The sequence below is a fragment of the Rosa rugosa genome, chromosome 5, assembly GCF_958449725.1.
Source record: "Rosa rugosa chromosome 5, drRosRugo1.1, whole genome shotgun sequence".
NCBI lineage: Eukaryota > Viridiplantae > Streptophyta > Magnoliopsida > Rosales > Rosaceae > Rosa > Rosa rugosa.
In genome coordinates, this window is record NC_084824.1 from 7,175,568 (window position 1) to 7,199,301 (window position 23,734).

Genomic DNA, 23,734 nt, shown 5'->3' on the forward strand with positions numbered 1-23,734 from the left:
CCCTGAATGTAGGGGTGAAGACCAAAAATGGAAAATAAAAAGGATGAAGTTGTACAAAAAGAGAAAATGCCAAAGAGGCCAGGGGTGTTGCGTGGTCCGATATTACTAGTGTGACGAGATTTGGTTTAGAGAAAAAAGATGGGGGTAAAACGCTTGTCCTCCTGACATCTTTGACTAAAAGGACTGCCGCCCTGGTACCTTTCTATCCTCAAGAAAAGATTTTATGTGATCAATTATTCAATTTTACTTTAACATGATCACAATGACAATGACACTTGATAAGGCCACGAGTGAATATGCACATTTTCGTTCAATTGGCCCAAGGTGGTATCTAAATAGGAATAAATAGCCCAGCCGGGTTCCAGTCGACTTTTGGCCCAAGCTACACTGTGGGCCGACGGGAATGAAATTTGTCAAAATTGACACTTTTTTATTGCCGAGAAATTGGTTCATTGAGATCTGAGAATCGTCTATTGACATTTCGACTTGATTTCAATTTCAGAGTTGTGGTTTAGGGAAGAGAGAATGATGATGAAGGGAGAGACACCTATGCTGATTTTAATACATCAGTAAAAAGAAAGAAAAAATAAGATATGGTTCAAACACAATTTAAAATTGGGAGTTGAGTCCATATGTGTATGATGGTTAATTGACTTGATTTTTGGATTGACACTTTGCCTAATCAAAGTTGAAGCCAATTGTATGGTTTTGTTTGGTTTAGACGATTATGTAGCAGATAATATATAAATGATTAAAGAAAATTGTTATGCTCAAAAAATATTTTATTGTATCAAATACATTAATCTCAATGCATATCTCGTGCATTCAAATTTGAACAACAAAACAGTCGTTATCTAATAAACCAAATCTAATTAATAAATTGAATAACTATCAACTTCGATTGTTAAATGGCATAGCTCCTAAGCAGCCTTAGCAATTGATTGTAACGCTTTTTGATCAATGAAGTCATTCAGTTCCCTAAAGAAAAAGGCACCAATTGGCAAATGTAGTACCATCATTTGTTTTATTTTAGTGCTTCAATCATGGAGTTACAAAAGTAGGGGGACCAAGATGTCATATTTTCTTACATGTTTCACAAGGTGGAAAGTTTAGTTATTAAGCTAAAGTACTAAGGACTTGAATTATCTCTTTAATTTTGAAATTTAATTTGGTCAAATCTGATTCATTTTTCCTTAATCCCGCCACCTACCACTCATGGCAGGAAAAACCTAAAAGGCGTGGCGGGTAAGGTAGAATAGAATCAAAACGCAACGAAACGACACCTACCACTTCCTCTATAAATAGTTAAATACGACGCCTCCGTCAGGGGTACTATCGTCCCGCTCATAAACATAGAGAAAATGGACAACGGCGCGTCGTCTCCGGTTCCCAGAATAGGTGTGGTGGTGTTTCTTCTCAGAGGGAAAACTGTGCTTCTAGGACGACGTCGTTCCTCCATCGGCGACTCCACTTTTGCTCTCCCCGGTGGCCACCTCGAGTTTGGTAATGGGTCTTCCTTATAGTATTTCCCCTAATCAATTAATTTCGCGTTTTTGCTATACCCTTTATGGCTTTATCCCAATCTTCCAGTCTTCTGTTTTCCGATGTGGGGTTTTTCTCGAGTAGGTGAGGGTTTTGAGGAGTGTGCGGCGAGAGAATTGAAGGAAGAGACGGGTCTGGACCTCGACAAGATCGAATTTGTGACCGTGACGAACAACTTGTTCTTGGACGAACCCAAACCGGCGCATTATGTGACGATCTTTATGCGAGCGGTTCTGAAAGATCCCGATCAAGTTCCCCAAACTGTTGAGCCGGACAAGTGTGACGGTTGGGGTTGGTACGAGTGGGACGACCTCCCCAAACCACTGTTTTGGCCTTTGGAGAAGATGGTGCAGAGTGGGTTTAGTCCTTTTCCAATTCCGGATTCCAATTCAGGGCAGTAAAGAACTATAATGCTGTGTTTGATTTGATGAAGGTCGTAGAAGTTTGTAGCATTTGAAATGCTTCTAAGTTGTAAGGGTTCTGTTTCAATGTGATTGCAGATTTTGTGGACTTGTGCCTTCTTTTTTATGTTACTGATTCTGCTTCTGAGTTTGTGTTTTTCATACTTCATACTGGCTTCTCTATATCCTATTGAATCTGTGAAGTTTTTTTTTTTTTTTTTTGCGCGGAGGGGAATTTGAACTTGGGATTTGTGGTCTTGGTGATTCTGGTTCCAAGGGTGTGTGCACTTGGTCATTTATCAATGACTCTTCTGGGCTCTGCCTCTGCCTGTTCAATTGGTCTATGAAGTTTTAGCAAGAATATGAATGGAGATGAATAATATGATACCAACTTGCAACATTTCATACATATTAGCCTGCTAAATTGGAAGTTGTGAAATTCTGTGAACTAGTAAGTGGTAACTAATGTTGTTTGACACAAAAACCAGTTGACTTGCAAACTGTCTCTTTTGCTGCTGTGATCGCGCGGGTGTGCCAGTACCGTGGGGTGCAGTCGTCGGGGGAGTCCCTTGACCTGACTTCTTGAATCAAGCGCTGTGGACGAGGAGAGTACCAACCTCGTCACCAGGTTCTTCTCTATGCCTTCCGAAAAAGGACTTCTTGCCTTACGGGTAAGGACTTTGGTTGTGATATATTCGCGTCACCGAATCGATACTCAACGTTGTAGGTTGAGCAGAGCAATCACTGGGAAGTTCTGAGAAAGCACGGGTTTTGCTAAAGCGTGACTTTAGCTTCGCTGGGTTGCGAGGGCGTTACCCTTGCTTCACTGGTAGTATCGGTGGCAGTAGCACTAACAGTCGGCTCCTGGGGAGAGTAGGACTAGAAATACGGTCGCCGGGTTTCAACTAGGTTGAAGGTTTGCTTCGGGGAGACTTGATAATCTGTGCGATTAGTTGATTGAGAGAGTTGTCTTGATACGTCCTTGAAACTTGGTATTTATACCTAGGATTTCGACTGTTCCTTGCCATAGAAGGATTATTGATTGAAGTTTCTTATACAATCTCCGCTACTTGACTCCAATAAGGGCTCGTTTTCCTTATGAATTTTGGAGTGGATGAAGCTGTAACCCAAACCCAAGTAGGCTTATTTTTGGGCCGCAGGTATCGGCCCGCTATGCTAAATCCAGGACTAAAGGATCTTGCCAAAATTACTTTTGGGCTCAAACAACTATAACTACAGCTGCCATTTGCCAACATTACAATGCTGCTGCCACACAAACATGATAAGCCTGTATGTCAGTAATTGAATCAATTACCGTGATTGTGTAATCACGCCTAGGATCCAAATATGTGGTATTTCATGATGAGGTCAAAATCTTTCTTCTTTTCTTCTTCTTCATCCATCTTAATTATCCTAGGAAAAAAGTGAGATAAAAGCTAAGTTTAGGAAACTTCAATAAAATTTGTTGGATTGGCATATGCCGAAAGTATTCTCCGTATAATGTCGTGGAATTTTTTCTATGGATTCATGTTTATCAATAATATTACATCTTCATTCAAAATGGAGCTTTGTAATGAACAAGATTCTTATACACACTCGTTACAACTCAAAATGTGAAACACCTACAGATTATAGGTAATCAAAGGCGAGGTATTACAAAAACTCAATTTTTGCTAAATAAGCAAATTGAAGAAGCGAAAAGATTGCACCGAAATGAAAACAAGTCCCACAAGATCAAACTAGCGGATTTAGTACTATGCATTCATTTGTTTGAGAGAATTGGATAACTAAACAATATCCGACTTTGGCAATCTTTTTAGAATACCTCAAAAAGATAATTTATAAAGGAAACGTAGCGACTACGAGTATTTTTTTTTTTTTTTTTTTTAGAACAAGAACTTTTATTAACTGATAAAAAGATTACATAATTCAGGAATGACCCGGTGTAGCCCCCATATTGCCCAACAACCTGGGAATACAAGAACTACACATTACCCTTACTTCTACCTCGGCTAAAGGCCTCCGAAGCGACTACGAGTATGTAAAATAAGAATTTTATAATAACAAATTGTGTAATGAGCATGTTCATTGAACTCTAAATGTGAACTTAAACATTTATTTTACGGTTATGATCATACTCAAAATATAAATGATCTGAATGGTACTATAAACAAAAACGGAAAACAAGTCCCATAAGACCAAACCAACTGATTTGGTACTATGATAATCTGAATGGTTGCCAAAGGCATTCATTTATTTCATAGAATTGGATAACTAAACTGTAGTACCCCAGAAATTCGTCATTATTTTTCGAGGATTTTCCGGAATCTAAATTGTGGTTATAGGACGGTTTCGTGGCTCGTGGACCGAGCAGAAGTGTTTCGGACGAATTAATTATTTGAAAAGTATGGTTTTAGGGGGGGTGCAAAGGTTGACTTTTTATACATTGGGATTCTCCGAAAACTTCATTCATGAAAGTTGTAGAGCGTGTCGAAACGAGTTCGTGAACATGCGGAACGCGTCAATCGGAGTTCGTATAACAAAGTTATGGTCTGCGGAAGTTTTGGGAAAGTTCTATAAATAGGAGTTTCCACTTTTGGAAATTTACTATTTTCATTTACTTTCCCTATTTCCGGAAAATCACCAGAAACACTCCGTTCTCTCTCCTCACCCGCGTCTAACCCGACCCGAACCCGGTGATCCGACCCGGTTTTCCGGCGATCTCCGGCGACCTCTAGCCTTGAAACCTGCACAGAACGATTCGCCTCTCTCGTGCGGTCGTCTCTGTGGCAGCCTCTTGCGGCGATTCGTGGTGGAGGAAGTGCAGCAAGGCGGTGCAGTTTGAGGATTTCGGACCCGATCGGAAATCCTTGTTCCGACGTCGGCGAGGCTAGTCTTCTTGGTTGAGCTCAGAGCAGCCTCCTTGATCGATCCTTGGTGGTTGTTTGGATCGATTTACGTGGAAGTTGGTTCAACTCGGATTGAACAGTAATCCACGGCTTGTGAGGTAGTTTTTGATCCTTTATGCTTGTTTTCTGACTTCGAGCTAGTTATGAAAATTCACAAGCATGCTTAGATGAAGCTTTTTGATGTTGGGAGTTTTGTGAAATAATGAGTTTTTGGCCGACGGCGGTGGGCCACCGCCTGTGGAGGCGTTCCGGTGGCGTTTCGGCCATGTAAGGGACTGTTTCTGGTATCATATATGTTCTACTCGTTGATACGAGCGTTTCGATATATAATATGCAAATTTTAGAGTTCGAATGGAATTGTTATGATTTTTACGGTTTCATATCGGTGAATTTATTCGATCCGTGAGGATTCGAGCTTCCGATCGACTTGTGGTTTGGACATATCGATCGTGGAAGTATTCTGGAGACCTTGGGTGGTCTCGGATGTGGTTTCGCCTTAATTGGCGTCACTTTGGGAATTTTGGTTCGATTTAGGGTTTCGAACGTTATTCTTTCTGATTCGTTAATTGAATCAGAGCTGTAATTCCTTAGGTACGTGACGAGGTATTCTTTGGACAGTTAATCTGGGTGGTTTGGCTGCTTTGTTCTTTATTGAAGACGCAGCGGGAGTTTCAAGGTGAGTAAATCTCACGATATTTGTTATGAACCTGCTAATTACCATATTGTCTTGGAGTTATGGGGTTAACTATGACTATAGTTGGTATTAGTGGCATTTCTGAGTGGATGACTATGTGTGTGTGTGTGTGTATATATATATATATTATGGGATATATATATATAGAGGATTAAAGTTTGTTTAGTCCCTGTACTCTGACATTTTTCTCGTTTCAGTCCCTGACATTCTCATTTAATCTAAAAAGTCTCTAACGTCACAATTTCCTTCTGATCGGTACACTTCGTCCAATTGCTCTGTTTGTAGGCTGACGTGGCATCAAAGTCAACGCCACGTAAGCCTTTCCAATTGCGAAATGTCCATACTATCCCTGCCCTCTATTATGGGTGTTTAGGCCCCTTCTCCGTCCTTTTCTTGAGGAGCATCAGATCGAGCGACGGTGACCCAGCCCTCTCTCGACCTTCCGGCTACCTCTTGACGTCGGATCGTCTTCTGATTCGAATTGAGGGGTGTCTTGGACGGCGGTGAGGGACATGATTTGTGCTCCAAATCTTCGGGTTGGGCAGCGGAGGACCAGGAAAGGATCACAAATGGAGCTCCGCGCGAGGAGTGTAGGCCTTGGCGTCGCAGGATTTCTATGGCTCTCACATGGAGCTCCGCGCTAAGGATCACACTCCTTCTCCTCCTCCTCGCCGCTATTGCCACCGTCTGTTTCACTCTCCCTGTTGAAAAGGTTTCATCTTTCTCTTCTGGGTTCCTCATATATGATTTCCTTGTGCCTTGTTTGATTTTTTTCTTATGTATTGTTAATTGGCTTATTGGGTATGTGAATTTAGCTCCCTTTATCATCTGTGATAATTTTGGATTCATTGTAGTTTTGTTGCAATTGGGGGCTTATGATATTGGTGGATGTTTCTGGGCTTTGAACCGTATTGGAATGTGTATAATAAGAGCACCGATTTGGGGGAAGAACCTAATGTTGATGAATTGGGAGCTTGGATTATGGTTTTGAGCTTAACTATAATGCTGGGGGATTAGAAATGAGGAGTTGAGAGGCAGTGGCTTGGAGAAGTGGGTCTGGGGATGGTTGTGGTGGAGGGTAGGTGGTGGGATTGGGTGTTGTGACAGGTGGAGTAGGAGGTGGTGCAGCAGCAAGTGGTGGGGGTGAGAAGGTGGTTTTGGTGGTGGTGACCTTGAAACTGCTCTCGGCGAGTCCTTCAATATCAAAGAAGTTGGAGGATCATTGAATGACAAATCCGAGGAGGTTTTTGGATGGTAAGCTTAGTGGTGGTGGCGGTGGATAGATTGGTGGCCGGTGGTTATGGTGGTAGTGGCGGTGGATTTTGGTGTGAATAAAAGAAAAGAAAAAAAAAAGAATAAAAGAATGAATGAGGAAAAATCCGGGGGGGGGGGGGGGGGGGTTATATTGGACAATTTACAGCTTATGTGGCATGCAAACTGCTGAGTTGGCATGGCTTCGAGTGCCACGTCAGCAAGTTAACGGCCCAAATTGACGGAATGCTAACGGCAAGGACTGATCGGACGAAAATTGTGACGTTAGGGACTTTTTAGATTAAATGAGAATATCAGGGATTGAAACGATTTTGGAGTCATAGTACAGGGACTAAACATAATTTAATCCTAATCCATATATATATACATATGTATTCATGTATTAGTGGCTTCGTGATGAATCTTTGTGATGATTGCCATGTGAAGCTTGTGTAGGAATATTTGTGTAATGAATCGTTGAATTAGTGTGATGAATCTTTGTGATGATTGCCATGTGAAGCTTGTGTAGGAATATTTGTGTAATGAATCGTTGAATTAGTGTGATGAATCTTTGTGATGATTGTCATGTGATATCTGTGTGATGACCGGCGAAATCTGTATGATGATCAGCTGGACTATTGATATCTGTGTGATGATCAGCTGGACAATTGCTATCTGTGTGATGATCCTCATAAATCTGTGTGATGATCAATAGGATGTGTGATGAACCGCGGAATCTGTGTGATGATCAGTAGGATGATGGCTATCTGTGTGATGATCAGTGTGATGACTGCTCGGTGGCGGAGCTGAATTGTTATTTAGTTAACAATGATCGAGAAGACTGCTGTAATGGTAGGGGTTACCTACGAACGTCAGAGTGTGAGGTTACGATGATTACTATGATTTGAATTGTTCGACTAGTGTGACCTCCAGAACTAAATTATATGCAGGGGTTACCATGAATTGTTTTGCTTGTTTTGGAATGTGATTGCCTTGTTTCTTCTTGATTGTATTGATTGATGGTTTGATTTACCTTAAGAGCCATAGTGGTGACGAATTGTACTCTGTGGTGAGGATAGGAAGGCGAATTGTTGATTTTCACCTTTGATGTCATGTTGATGACAAAGGAAGAGTTGATAAGTTTTGAGATTGTGGTATTTTGAATCAATTGGTGTGCCTTCCCAATTGATAAGGAGCATAAAATTTCGAGGATGAAATTTTATAAGGAGCGGAGATTGTTACATCCCGTATCTCAATTTACAGGTCTACTAGTCATTTGGATGGTAAACAGGAATTACTTTCACTGGCGTTTCCTTCCCCTTCTGCCGTTTTCTTCCACTGGCGAATTCTTCCGTTTCCGGCCACCCCACGACGGAATCCGGGTACTGGCAGGCTCGCCTCCTCCTCCTTGTCATGCCTGGGGTGGTGTTTTGCGGTGGCTCGGCCGGAGGAGCTCGGAATTGAGATGCGAAGTTTACTGTAGCAAAAACGAAGGTTTCGTCGATTTTCATCGATTTCGGCCGTTTCCGGCCACCAAACCATCGTCGAATGTGCAGTTTTTACCAAGGATCATTTTGCCCCTAGCCTTGAGCCACGATTTGCAGTGTAGAGGGAGAATTGATCGAAACCCGATCCTAGCGTTCTTGGAATTTCTGGGTTTTCTTCACCGGCCAAATTCGATCACTTAAAGGTAAAATTGGAACATGTTGTAGTTATGAAAATGGTTGGGTCTGTTGAGTAGGTGGTGCTACCAAAATTTGGTGGCTATTGGAGGTGGTGGCCACCGGCGTGTGAGCCCCACGCGCCGCCACTGTGGGTGGCGCGTGGAGGCGTGTAGGGCAGTGTTTTAATTCCAGATTTTAGCCCATTAAATTCTATAAATGTTGTAGAGCTTGTATGTGAAGTTTGGTGATTTTTGGAGAAACTTGGAATTAATTATGAATTTTTGAAGTTTAGGGTTTCGATTATCGAATTATGAGAATCCGACCGTCGGATATCTCTCGGTTCTGCCTTGGAACCTTTAAATTAACGAATTGGTATTAGTGGTATAATTTGGGTTGAATCCGAGGAGAAGTGGAGATGTAATTATGAGGAATTGATTTTAGGAATCGTATTATTTTGTTGAATAACTATTCACAGAATATAATTGTGTACAGGGCGACGTACCGAGCTATTGCTCGATGAAGGAACTCGTATGCGTGATCGTCGGAATAGTACTGTGAGTGGACTTTTGTTTTAAATAATGATGCATGCAATTATTTTGAAATTATTGATTTATTGATTTATCGTTTTAATTATCGAGCATGATATTTTGTCTTGGATTATAATTTGACATTGATTTTTCATGAGTTTCGGATATGAACTTATTATGCTCGGATTTAGATTTATGAGTTGTTTTTGAGAATATGAATTGATTTTTCAGAAATTGATTATAATTATTATTTGAAATTCTGATATTGTGATTTTCAATGAATTCTTTTCCGAGGTGATTTCCGGAATTCCATATTTATTTTCATTCGTCGATTTGAGATTTCTGAAAGATTTTTGAAATGGGATTTCGATGGAATTATTTATTGTTTATTTATCGATTTTCAGTTTTGGCATTGGGAATGCCTCGATGATGATTTTGGAATTGGTTTTGTTTCGAATTATGGAGATACTCTTGGCGTGTGGGACACGTCGTTGGAAATTCATTTGCGAGAGTTGGGGAAGCCTTATGTATTTATGGATTTATGGTTATCGGATTTCCCTTTTGCCATACTGTGGGTGACTATTATCATTGCTAGCATTGATATTCCGCCTTTGTGGCGAGGTGATGGGATCACCGAAGCCCGTCCGCCTTTGTGGCGCTGGTTACTGTCTTTGTGACAGTAATGCTGAAGCCCAGTATCCTAATCGCTACACATAGTGGCGTGTGGGTATATAACGGGAGTACTTTAGCCTGGGAGGCTATCACCCTCACCCGAGCCTGAGTGGCTTATTCGTATGGCTATCATCTTCCCCTACTCATTATATTATTGTTGGGCTAGCGGGGTCTAGTCCGATTCCCTTAACCAGCGGGGCTGGTCTTATTTTCATGAGTATCAGAGTTCTTTCCTCTTTGCTTGGTTGTGGCTAGCAGGGCTAGTCGGTTTTCTTGAGCTGAACTAAAATTGTTGTGTTTCTTTAAATTGTTGCATGCATCGGGTTTTTAAAGAGATAAATGTGGGAAAGTATGAAATCTTTTTCTTTTTAAATTGTTTATTTTTGTCCACTCACGCTAACGTTTTAAATTACTTTCCCCTGGGCCCTTCGGTTTCAAATGCCCAGTTTGCAGGCGAAATTAGTTGAGGTCGGGCGTACATGGAGTCGAGGCATAGCCAACAGCATTGCTTCCGCGTACTCATTCTATTTCTGTTTTCTTTGTTACCTAGTGGATTAGTATTGCTCTGATAACCTATGGGATTAATATTGTTTTTGGGTTGAGAATGATATTTGTGAAATTGGAGTTGTGATTTGGGGAGCAGATGGCTCCAGGAGATTAAGGATGGATGATTTAGAAGTGTAAATGTTTGCCTACAGGTTTTGGTTAGCCTACTTTTAGGGGAAGTTCTGCCAAATTTTTGGTAGAATTTCTTCTAAAGTGGGCCCCGCAGGGCCACTTCGGATTTCGGGGTGAAATCCGGGGCGGGTCGTGTCAACCTTAAAGGACAATTTATAAAAGAAACGGTAGTTACAATGAATATGTAGAATACGAATTTTAAAATCACAAATTGTATGATGAGCAAGTTCATCGTACCTTAAATATGAATTTAAATATTTTATACTATGGTTATTCATAATCAAAATATAAATTATATTGGCCAAAATAGCGTTAGACTAGGGTTCCAAATTTGACCATAGGAAAGTATATAATCAAGATGAAATCAACGGTATTGATTTTGGATCTAAAGCCTATCTGATCATAGAACAAAAGAACAAAGGGGAATGATGTTGTGGGGTGTACTTTAATATACTTTGTTAGATCGGCATGTGGCATAATCTTTGAGATTATAATAGTTGTTAGCATTGAAACCACCCTCAAGTATAAGGGCCAAGTTATAGTGTAGTGGGGGTTTAGAGTAAGGGATATCGTACCCAAGAGTTTGATTCACTCTAGCTAGAGAAGACATAGAGGAAAACTAGAAAGAATATGCATGTAAATGTAGAATCACAAACAAAAGCTCACAAGTAAACCAAAGTTCATAGTGTGTATGTGCAAGATGGTTGTAAATATTTGATTTTGATTTTGAGAATGGTTTTGATTGAAATTGAAACAATGAAAGCAAGTAATGTAAACTAAGCTAAGCTAAACAAGTTGTTATCAAATGGATGGGAGTTAGGGAATATGAATGATGCTAAACCTATTGTCCAATTACCTTCTTAGCATCCGGATAAGACTACTAAGGCCGAAACTCCTTTGATTTTATTAACTCTAACCAGATAAGTCTAGAGTTAACTACCTAGTGACAAATTCAATTACCAGATAGGTATCAATCCTTTGCCCCTAAATGTATAAAGCTTAGAGTTTAGATAACCAAGAAAGCAAGCCAATCATATCTCTAGGTGATTTTAGCTTACTAGCTACCCTCACATGCACACATGGTGTGCTTTCAGGCTTCCTTTTGCCTAAAGGTAATGCAAACACATTAACTCATATTGATTAGGTCTAAGTAAATGCATTCAACTTTTGATTTCGCATGTGAAGGTGACAACATGAATTTCATCAAATCATAAACAAAACATCAATTACAAGCAAGGTTGGCTAGGGCTTTCAACCCTAGCCCCCACAAGTTCACTACTTACTGATAACTAAATAAACAAGTTTCAACATACTACAATACATTAAGTAATTAGAGAGAGATAGAGAGTGAGAAGTGACTATTGATGGTGGTGGAAGTGGTGGTGGAGATAGGTCTCCCATGTCATGGTGTGATGTTGTGGTGGTTGTGCTTCCTTGCTCCTCAAGCTCCTTAATGATGTTGAGATGATGAATCCTTGAGTAGCTAGTGATGGTTTGTAGTGTTGAGGTGGTTGTGGAATTGATGGGAAGTGGTGAAGATGGATTTTGGTGTTTGAATTAAAGGGAGGTGGAGTTGTAGAGAGAAGATGAAGCTAAAGTGAAGTGAGAATGGTTGAAGAGATAATGAAGATAAGGTATCTTGGGTCTTCAAAATCAACTATGTTAGGAGACAAAAGATGGAAGAGATGCTCTTACATCATGGTCCCAAATCAGTCCCAAAATGCATTCAAAGCTTTAAAACGACAATGTGTGGGGATATATTTGAATTTCAAATGGTAGAAAATTCCTACCACCATGGTCCTCCTTGGCTGAACTAGAGGTCCTCCATGAGTGGTGGCTCGCCGGAAAAGTCAATTTGTAATTTTCTTCCAATTTCCATGTCTTCTTCTCCTAGCTTTAAATCTCCGCATTTCAAGGCTTATTTGATCATTTTCTTCTCAATGCATGGTTTCCTACAAATAAAAAGAAATGGATTAAAGAGGGTAAAATAGCATTGAAGACAAATCAATTTATATAGTTTTGGGGCACAAATGCATAAGTAATTTATGACTCAACAATAGTCCATATTTGATTGGCTTATACTTGACTGTAAATCCTTCTTTCTTGCCAGTATTCCGTTACCACTAATTAATTACTCCAGTTATTCAGTTCAAAATATAAAATATAGTATACGTACATAGAGCACACTAGTTATGCATAATATAATATTGTGCAGACATGAGAATACAACTAGAAGAGGAGCTGCATAATAGTCGGAAAAGAAGATACCATCCCAAATTATCGGGCATCTGATTGGGACCGGTCCATCCGCTGCCATAAAAATTTATAATATAGTGAAGATATGAACACAACTACAAAACAAAGAGGCTGTGATAAATCATACTAGGAAAAACACACCCGAGAATAATTAATTTAATGGATGCGAGAAAATTTATCAAAAAAAGTGGGGAGTTACTACAAATAGTGGAAAGTTTTTCCATTGGTGAAATGCACATAGTGGAAAGTTACCTGCAAGAAGTGAATTTTTTAATGGATGTGACAAAATTTATAAAAAAAAGTGGGGAGTTACTACAAATAGATGAAAGTTTTTCCATTGGTGAAATGCACATAGTGGAAAGTTACCTGCAAGAAGTGAATTTTTATTTCTTTTTTAATTTTAATTTTGTTATTTACCTTCTTATCCCTTAATTATTAGACATATTTTGAATTAATATATGATGTACGGATTTATATATAATTTCCTAATCACTTTGACTAATAAAGTCTGTTCTCTTATTTTGTATTTTATATATCTCCTTAATTAGGTTAAATTCAGTACTGAGTGATCAAATATTTATTGATCATAAGTTTCTAGAGTTAGCTCAAGTTGTAACGAGAGTTAGAAATTGAGTTAACATCAGAGGTTTGATTTCCCTTCAATTTGTAAATGAAATAACATCATTACTTTACTCGAGTTGTACACTTGTACGTCGGCCTATACACTTATCTTGGGTGGTGTTAGGGATCATAAACCCCTATAACTATTTACAATATAGGTATATCTTGTATAGCAGCTAGCTAGATGTGCGTTAGCCATTTTCTTAGCTACGTACAGGAGAAGTGATGACTGGAATATCAAATAATGAAACACTGATTGTTGCAGCCAGAATGGACTTGACGAGGGCATCTTCAATATTTCAAGGCGCCGCCCTGGCCCAAGAAAACATGAGATCGACATCAACACATTATTAAGTTCAACCTATGCCGACAGTCAGAGCTTACAGCTGCAACAGGGAGGTTACACTCATTGATATGATGATATCACAACAGACGTGTACGTAGTTTCCAGTTGGTAATTCTAACGAGAAAAATCTTGATCGATCATGATTGAATCTAGGTCCATATTATTACTTATTCACCATCCAATATCAATTTATATGTTAACAGATTGATCTTATGATTGTATATTATCCAAAAATACAGATAATGACGTCAGTACAAGATCGTCAGCCTCATCATTTCAGGTAAAACGAGCTAGTTCATTAGTTGTAGATTGATATATATGGTATCATGGTTATGTAAGCAATACGTGATATGTACGTACACAATAGAGAAACCCCTTCCTCTTTAAGATAATCTCATCTCACCATGCATGCAAGCAAATACGACGCAATTTTATAGCCTGTAACTTTTTCTGACCGGAGAAAGGGTCGTATACGACCATCCAATCTTTAAAAACGCATGGTAGAAAAAGTCGTAAACAAATTTTTTATGAACAAAGCTCGTGGTAGACAATCCGTCAAGTCGACGTTGTATGCAATAATATTTGTAATTTAAAGCCAAACGACATCGCAACGGTCGTTGACCAGTGTTTTTGGATGAAAGTCAAACTGACCGCGCTCTCGATCTCAACTGTCCACAGGGAGCATCATCTTCTAGATAGAATCTGAGTTGTGAGTGTCTGTGACATGAGGGCGTTCGATCCAGTTATCTATTTAAAGGTGGTCATGAGGGTATGTCGAGTACTGCAAATTGGCTCGATCGATCAAATTCTTCTTCCTTGGAAAAAGAGTAAAAGACCATATCAAAATTCAAAAGCATGGGAAACGAGACAGTAGTAGTGGCTGAAACTGCGGGGTCGATAAAAGTGGCCGTGGTAGTGTGCCTGTTGAGAGGCCAAAACGTGCTCTTGGGACGACGCCGCTCCTCTCTCGGAGATTCCACCTTTTCCCTTCCCAGTGGCCACCTTGAGTTTGGTAGTTAATTTTCTCTTGTTCATTCTTCTAAGTTGTCAGTTCGCACTTCAGAATTTGTATTTCATATTACGCACGCACTGCAGTAACAAACTATAAGAGGGTAAATAACATATCTTACATTTTCTACGAGAGCTAATTAATTGATTTTGGTTGCAAACGTTTCAGGCGAGAGCTTTGAGGAGTGTGCAGCGAGGGAACTGAAGGAAGAAACTGGTTTAGACATTGGCAAGATAGAATTGCTAACTGTGACCAACAACCTGTTCCTAGACGAAGCCAAACCATCACAGTACGTGGCTATTTTCATGAGAGCAGTGCTGGCAGATCCTCGTCAAGAGCCCCAGAATATTGAGCCAGAATTCTGTTATGGTTGGGGATGGTATGAGTGGGACAATCTTCCGAAGCCACTCTTCTGGCCTTTGGAGAAAGTGGTTCAGGATGGATTTAACCCTTTTCCAACATGAGACAGCTGCTAGCTATATGTAGCGCGCAATATTCTTCTGATTCATCGGCACAACAGGCTTCTTTCCTTTTTAAGAGTATTTTGTGAGTGATCTGTTAATTTGTACCATGCATGTACCTTCACTAAGCGTTAATCAAGTTTGTGTACTAATCATGTTAAAGACAATTCTTAGGTTCACCCTTTTGGGTGAACGAGCTAGCATATTTTCACTTTTATTGTCGATTAACATACTTTTACTTAATAAATTTATCATCCCCTTCCAAAAAAAAAAAAAAATTATTATCCAACGGTCTATATCTTAGATTAGCCTTAAAAGATCATCTATGTAAAAAATCAATTAAATAAGAAATCGTTTAATTATCTAATTGAATCAAACAATTAATGGATGGTTCTAACAACACTTACTACTATTATAATGAACCGTCCATGTATTTCATAGAAATGATAACTAAAAGGTACTCATTAAATGTAATGTAAAAAACAGAAGAGGAGAAACACTTTTGTAAAAAACAAGGGGCTTATCGCAAAGATGTGGAGAGGTGTTTTGGTATCCTTCAATCTCGATGGGCTATACTGCGTCACGGTGCTAGGTTGTTTAAACTGGAGGATCTTCGAGCTATCATGATAAGTTGTATCATTCTTCATAACATGATTGTGGATGATGAGTTTGTTGAGGAAGAATTTGTGGAGTCTCAAGAAGCTGATCTAATGAATCCAGCAATGGCAACCGTCTATGACCGGCCTGTGCATCCCGATACTGGAGCACATATTCCTTTCGAACCGGTAGGGAGAGATGGACAGAATCTTCCTGCATTCATGGATCGTGAATTTCAGGTAGAGTCAGCCTACCTCCACAAGTGCCTGCAAGATGATTTGGTGATGCAGAATTGGAACATGGATGGTAACTGAGTATGAACCACCACAATTTGGGATTTAGATTTGAATAAAGGGAAAATTTCACAAACAGTATATCAAGTAAATGCCACTAATAATTCTTATACATAAAGTTCCAAACCAATCATTTCGGTACACGAAATCTGAAACTCGACCCACTATCAGTACACGACGTCAATGACGCCGTTAATTTGACACCAAAATGTCTATTATGCCCTCAGTTTTTTTTTTTTCTTCTTCTTCTTTTTTTCCTTCGTTTTTATCTCTTTCTTCTTCCTTCTTCCAGCTCCACGAAACCCACGTCTGTTCTTTAGTTTTCCTTTCTCTCTTTCTGATTTTTCTTCATCTATTCGATTCCTCCTTCCTCAGATCCCTCTCTCTCTCACTTTTATGGCCTTTGGAGAAAGTGGTGCAGGATGGATTTAACCCTTTTCCAACATTAGACAGCTGTTAGCTATATGTAATGCTATTTTCTGCTAGCTGATTCATCATCAGCACCAGCACCAGCAAGCTGATTTCCTTTTTAAGAGTATTTTGTGTGATTTATTTGTACCATGTACCTTCATTAAGCATTTATCGAGTTTGCACTACTAGCAAAACAGGTATCTCACACAGATTTAACTCACACAGATTTTATACAGCCACAGACATCAGTGTGCATTGACAATATATACAGAAAACCGTGTGAAATAAGTAAAATTGGGCCCACAAGAGTTTATGGAATAAGAATAGCCACATAAGTCTGTGTGAAAAAACATCACATACAGACATCCGTGTGAAAAATAAAATATTTTATTATCTACTCATACGGTTGTCCGTGTGAAGTCTAGTTCACACATATTTCTGTATATACTAAATATAAGTTTATTAAAAAATTGTTGTTTGTTTGTGCTATATGAATTGTAGAGAGACGGTTTTTCGTCGCTAAAATAGTTTGACACAGATATCTGTGTGAAATGAGCATTACACAAATATCTGTGTGAGATGAAGATGCGGATGTCCGTGTGAGAAAACAATATGCATACAGAATTCCGTGTAAACTTTCAAATGACGATTTATAGATTTATTGAGATATATACATACAGATATCTGTAAAAATTACATATGTTTTTCACACGGATTTCTGTTGCAATTTTACCCATTAAACCATTTGTAACCTAACCAAAACACACGAACTCTCCATCATCATTATCGCCTCTCTTTCTCTGTCATTATTGCCTCTCTCTCTCTCTCTCTCCCCCTCCCTCCTTCCTCCTCGTCACTCTGCCGCCTCATCCAACCTCCTTCCTCTAATCACCTTCTTCCTCCCTCAGAGAAGCTTAGCCTTCCCCCAACCCCATATCTCCATTCTCAACAGATGCAATTACGGTTTAATTGAAAAAACAAGAGATCGACAAAAGCAATTTGAAGCGGTTGGGGTCATCAGTAGCAGAGCTCACCCTGTCCTCGACCTCTACCCGAGCGCAGGGATCCATGGACAGATCGATCCTATTTCATTTTCTCTTTCCCTCTCTCTCATTCTTTATGTCTCAATCTCCAATTAATTCCTCTCTAAATTAATGGGTACTGGAAACTATGTGATATTGATGTGGCTTGTTTAGAGATGAACATGATAAGGGTAGGAGGATGTGGACCTGATTTTGTTACTTTCAATACATTGTTTAATGGGTTTTGTAAGGTTAAGGTGAGGAGAAAAGTGTTTGCGTATATGGGTTTGATGTGTCGCCGAATTTTTTTTCTCCTACTTCTTTGATTGATGGGTATTTGTAAGGTTGGTAATTTGAAGATTGCAATTAGATTGCTTGGATAACCTTTTTACCTTACTTGATTTTCAGATTCCTGCAAGAGGAAAACCAATTGGTCCAGGACCACCACCATAACTCCCTCAACCTCGGCGAACGCACAGAGAGACCGAACTTCTTCTTTATTGTAGAAATTAAAATTGGTTGTTAATGCTTAGTTCTTTTCTGTTTCCAGTAGTTGAATGACTTAAAAATAGATGGTAAATCGAATGGCTTATATATATATATATATATATATATATATATATATTCATGCATAATTTCTTATATGTGTAGATACCCGACGCTTGTATTCAAGTTTGGGTAGCAAGATAAATTGAGTAGTGCAACATAGAATAATATTTGGGTTGTGGGTTATTGGTAATTTTCAGTTTGGGTTGTTTCAGTGAGTCTGGTTATTTTAAGAAATTCTTGGTTGTGGGTTTTGTTTCACAAGGCTGAGATTGAAGAAGGTTTCACAAAGAAATTATGGGTTCTGGGTTCTATTTGTATTTTTTATTTCTGTTTTTGAACCTATAAATGTGTAGGTTTTGCTTCTAAAAAGGTTGGTTTTGATTCTAAACGGTTTTGAACCTCAGATTATCTAATTGCTTTCTTTCTTTCTGTCTTTTGTATGAATTTGATTGATCAATCAATTTCTATTCTTGTTCTCTTCTTTTTGACTTGTTGGTGAAGTGTAGATTCACTATATGCAGATGGAAAAATTGGCTAAACACTGAGTTGTAATCAATGGGCAATTGGGGCTGGCTTTGCCAATTGGTACTTGGTTGGATGGTAAGAACACATCTTTAGTAGATATGGCTTTATTGTGGTTCATGTCTGCTCTTGAAGTGTAGTTTAATGGTAGTTATCTTGGCATAATGGCCAACCCTAGTAGTTGTCATATGAATTAGGTACATTACTCAAATTATTTACAAGTACTGTGACTGTTTTCTTCATTAGGAGTATGGGATAAATCCAACAGATTGGGACTGTCAACGACAACTATGGAAGGGTAGAACTGGAGGTGATCAAGGGTTTAGAACTTCATCTTGTTGCCAATCTTTTTGTATAAAGTTAGTTTATGATGTAACTTGAAGTCACTTTAAATGATATTTTTCTTTTCTAGTTAGTTCTGGGTACCAATATCAATTGTGAGTTCATTCTGTGTTACTGTTTGAATTCTGATTAATGGAATAATAAAATTAGCAAAATAATAATAATTTTTTTTTGAATATCACTACTTTTTTCACACAGACATGTGTGAGTTAATAAGGTATTCCACACTGACTGATGTATTAAATATTATTTTAATCTCACATGGATTACATAAAATTTTTACAATGCTTGTTGGAAGACAAGTGGGACCCACAAGAATTTTCACACGGACTCTAAAAACCGTGTGAATAGAGCATTAGCGCCCCCTCCGAAGGCAACCGAAAAATATTCCGTGCTTGCACCGTAGGTACAGCCTTTTACCTACTGACATCCGTGTGAAATAACATTATTTCACACAGATTTAAATCTGTGTGAGTAACCCGTTTTGCTAGTAGTGTTGTGTACTAAATTTTGTGTGATTTTTTTTGTTCCGTGCATCTCTGCCTCTCCCCGCCTACTCAAATGAATTAGTTGTGTATATTTTATGAGAATGTGATGAAGTGTTTGTCCATATGAAAAAGTACGTAATTTTGTCAATTCGTTTTAGATATTAAAAGGTAATTTAGACATTTTGCTTCCTTTCCTAGTACTAAAATAGAGACTAAAAGGTAATTTCATACCACTGAGGTTGTACCAAAATAGAGGTTTGATTTAGACCAGATACAACTTCAACTTTGACACATGAGGTATTTACTAGCTTAAAGGCTGGTTCTATTTAGACTTCTTAATTTGATTTTTAGACCTTCATTAATTTTATAAAAATTTAATCACATTTTACCCCTCTAATAAATTGAAAAGAAAAAGAAAAGAAAAAAACGAATCAAAAAATATTGAAAGAGCCACCGCCACAGCCGTCTTCTTCTATCGCCCTGCTCTCAGATCACCAATTTGAGTTGGCAGCACCCTCGTCATCTTATTGTGTTTGTTTTGGAAGACAAAAAAAGACATACTGGTATTCGTGCCTAGCAATATCACTAAAATAGTGAAAGTTAAATGTTGAACCACATATGTTTCTTTATATCTTTGTGTTTCTCTTGTAAAATCAATAAATTAAAGTGGGGCAAGGACATCTTGAATGTACAGTTGGTGTCTTGGTGATGTTATAGACAGGTTTATACATAATTATAGAAATCACAGTTATGCTGATGTAGAGGGCTTTAGACGTGGTTATGAAATGCTAATGAGGGTTGGAAGGGATGATAAGGCGCTCGCTTGAGTAGAATGCTCATTCAACTTCGAGCTCCAACATTCACAAGTCTCTCATTTGTAAGAGTAAAACAAAAATATTTGTTATAAGAGAAAACACATCTTAAAATTTATATCAGTAATTTTGCTTCCTTCTTATTGCCATTCAGGAGTGATCGACGTGGACTTCAGTGTGGGTGAGTGAGTAAGTGAGAGCGAAATTGGTTGTGAAGGGGTAGGGTTTGGCTTGCCCCTTTCTTATAACGACTGGTTTGTTAAAGTGTTATTACCTTGACTAAAGTGTTGTTCTTACCTAATTTTTCTTTCTATCATTTCTTTCTTCTAACTATAAATTAAGGTGGTCGTATGTATACGTTTAACTCACGACCAAACCCATTCCGCTATGAGTTTTTTTGGTTCTTTATTACAGTGCATATTAAAGGTTGAAATAGAGAAATACATGTACGGTGAAATACAAAGAGTCAAATATTTTAAGAAACGATATTTTTTTTAGAATTGTAATTTTATTGAAAGGGATCAAAAATCCATGCATGAAGGGAAAAGAGTTGGACCACGTATAACTCAAACCGTGCTTCACCGTTGGTCCGATCCTGGCAATTTGTTGCAGTCTCTTGGAACAAACAAGCAATCTAGCTTATTATTAACCGTCCCATTAGCGTCTTGATCCCATCCAATAGGTGCCCATAGGTAGCCAAGTTCATCTCTTTGTCTTGAATAACGTTAATGACAGCCTGAGCATCCGACTAAAACTCAAGATGAAGATATCCTTGCTCCAATGCTAAAGCCTAAATGTAACCCGCATGAGATCGCTACAATCTCGGCATGTCTGGGAGTGGTGTGGCCAAATAGAGAAATGGTTCTGATAAAGTAATATGGGGTTCACATCCAAAACCAATTGGCAATGGATGGAGTGGCCCAAACCCTTATAAACTCATAGGCAATGTCCCATTTTTCCCATGTGGGATGTATATATTCTCAACACACCCCCACACGTGTGGCGAATTTTCAAGCCATACACGTGGACAACTTTGGGTGACGTGGAGCCCGTGTGGCCGTTAGGCATGCACACGTGGGTAATTAACCCGGTCTGATATTATTCTTATTTTTTAATATTATTTATAAATATTATTCTTATTATTTTCAGACTAATTTAGTGCATAACTCAAGCAAGACGGTTGTTGGAAGATATATATAAAACATGGTCAACGAGACGGTGGTTGAAGCTGCGATACCGGCCAAGGTGACCAATTAAAGTGGTAGTTGTAGTGTGCTTGTTGAGACGGAACAAGGTGTTGTTGGGACGGCGCCGCTCATCTCTTGGTGATTCCACATTTTCCCTTCCTGGGGGACACCTCGAATTTGGTAATTGATTATATATCTTTCATTTCTCTTTAATTGTCAGTTCTAATGGCTAATGAGTATATCCTCATTTATCTAAGCTTTGCAAATTTAACAATCAAATGATTGAACGGTTTCAAATTTGGCTAAACTGATGTAGAAACGTTTCTTGTATAGAAATGAATTTGATCACTTGTGCGTATCTGATAGTTATGAGCATGAGAACACTATTGAATATACTTTTCTCCCAATACACTGATGTTTTGCGGCCATTTCCATTTCTTACCGGGCTGCATTCATGTTTTATAACTTATTTGTGTACTTGCAGGTGAGAGCTTTGAGGAGTGTGCAACAAGAGAAGTGAAGGAAGAAACTGGTTTAGACATTGATCGATAAGTTAGAGTTTCTAACAATCACAAACAACCTGTTCTTGGACAAAGCCCAACCATACCAGTACGTGGTGATTTCTATGCGAGCAGTCTTGGCAGATCATCAACAGCCTCAGAATATTGAGCCAGATTTCTGTGATGGTTGGGGTTGGTATGAGTGGGACAACCTCCCCAAGCCACTCTTTTCGCCCTTAGAAAAAGCAGTTCAGGCTGGATTTAATCTTTTCCCTTTTTTATCTCCAGCTATATGTACTCATATATTACTACACCTTGAACAGGTTGTTCTTTTTTCTTGATAGAAACCACATAATCGTTGTAATATAATCTTAATTACGAAGCTTATCTTTGAGATTGTGCTTTTAAGACGTGTAGGCCTGCATGATACTATTTCTTGTAATAATTCGTCTTGAGATAGACGGCTCAATTGATCTCCTCATAAAGTATTCCACTTTCATTAAGTAACTTGCACTTGCTAAAATTGTGGCTAAGATTCTAAAGGTCGAAGATAAAAGACAGAGTTGCTAACAGACTCTACAGGATGGAGAACTTTCCAATTTATACTATACAGAGAAGGCCTAACTAATCTTGTAGTCGACTAGCACGTGTCCCCGCTCAAGATGAAGAGTCCTAATATTACATCAATCCTAACAGCACTTGCCCAAGTCGATCTAAAAGGAATACATCTGTATATTTTTAATTGTTCCAACCTTAACCGATATCATAGATGCTTGCTTCTATTAAGTACCGTTAAAAAAATCAACAATTGTTCCAACTTTGAGCCGTATATACACACGTGAATGCCAAAGTGAGAAAGGGTACCCCTAAATATAGGGACGTAGCCATGATGCAGATTTGGAGTGGGCTAATTTAAGGCTTGCTTATAAGAATTTTTTTTTCTTTGTCGATAATAATTCAATAGACTTTAAGATTAAATTTAAAAAAAAAAAAACTAATGAAGAATGTTGTAACTAAAGAAAAAAAAAGGGAGAACAAAATGTGGAAAGAGTAAAGAAAAACGGACAATATTTGCCTTTAAGAGAAGAAATTTTTAAGAAATATTAATAGAAAAAACTAATATAAAAATTGTAACAAAAGAAGGGGAAAAAAGAGAAAAAGGGAGGAGAAAATGGGTAAAGAGACAAAAAAAAAAAACAGAAACTAAAGAAAAGAAAATGATGCAAAAAAAAAAAATTAGTCAAAGAAGAAAGAAATAAAAGGCCAAAAAGGAAGAAAAAGAAACTGAATCCATTAATGATCAAACCAGGGACCCAACATGTGAAAAGCTAATGCCTTAACCAACTAGTCAAGTTTTCCCTTGTTGAATGTTGGTACATTTCATGCTATGTAGACGTTTGTGAGAGAAATTTGGGTTGGGTTACAACCTAAGTAGCCTTGTCCATAGATCCGTCCCTGCCTAAATAGGGATGGATGCTTTGAATTATAGGTAAAAATTATAAATAGTCCCAGTAATTTGGGGTGATACTTAATATTAACTTTGTGGTTTCAAAATGTATAATTTTACCCTTGTGATTTGCAAAATTGATCAAAATTGATCCAAAAGCTAATTTTGACAAAAACTTTCCCATGTGCAATTCATATGTAAGGATAAATTTGTCATCTCGATCAATAAAAAAATAAAACAAAAAACAAAATAAATTAGAAAATTTATAGGAAAAGAAATTAAAAATAAATAAAAATTAGAATTCCACAACCTTCTATTTTTTTAGTTTCATTTTTCAAATGCTATTTCATTTAGTTTCTTTTACTACTTTAAATTGAAATGACAAATTTATCCTTGCACATGAGGGATTTTTGTCAAAAATAGTATTTGGACCAATATTAATTAGTTTCACAAACCACAGGGATAGAATTAAATATTTTTAAACCACAAGGTTAATTTATAATTTTTACCCATTAGAATTATTTGTTGCACCG

General features: G+C 38.2%; 2 protein-coding genes and 1 pseudogene across 2 annotated transcripts; all 3 read left to right on the forward strand.

Annotated features, from left to right (window-relative positions):
* Nucleotides 1-1,267: 1,267 nt before the first annotated feature.
* On the forward strand, nucleotides 1,268-2,107 carry LOC133711017 (geranyl diphosphate phosphohydrolase). The gene is made up of 2 exons (XM_062137176.1): nucleotides 1,268-1,503; nucleotides 1,627-2,107. The coding sequence occupies exons 1-2, from the start codon at nucleotides 1,362-1,364 to the stop codon at nucleotides 1,941-1,943; spliced, it is 459 nt and encodes a 152-aa protein (XP_061993160.1). The 5' UTR covers nucleotides 1,268-1,361; the 3' UTR covers nucleotides 1,944-2,107.
* Nucleotides 2,108-14,386: 12,279 nt separating this feature from the next.
* Nucleotides 14,387-15,229, forward strand: LOC133707790 (geranyl diphosphate phosphohydrolase-like). Its single transcript, XM_062133275.1, has 2 exons — nucleotides 14,387-14,573; nucleotides 14,739-15,229. The coding sequence occupies exons 1-2, from the start codon at nucleotides 14,417-14,419 to the stop codon at nucleotides 15,032-15,034; spliced, it is 453 nt and encodes a 150-aa protein (XP_061989259.1). The 5' UTR covers nucleotides 14,387-14,416; the 3' UTR covers nucleotides 15,035-15,229.
* A 5,665-nt stretch (nucleotides 15,230-20,894) lies between these two features.
* LOC133711133 (geranyl diphosphate phosphohydrolase-like) lies at nucleotides 20,895-22,095 on the forward strand (annotated as a pseudogene).
* Nucleotides 22,096-23,734: the final 1,639 nt, after the last annotated feature.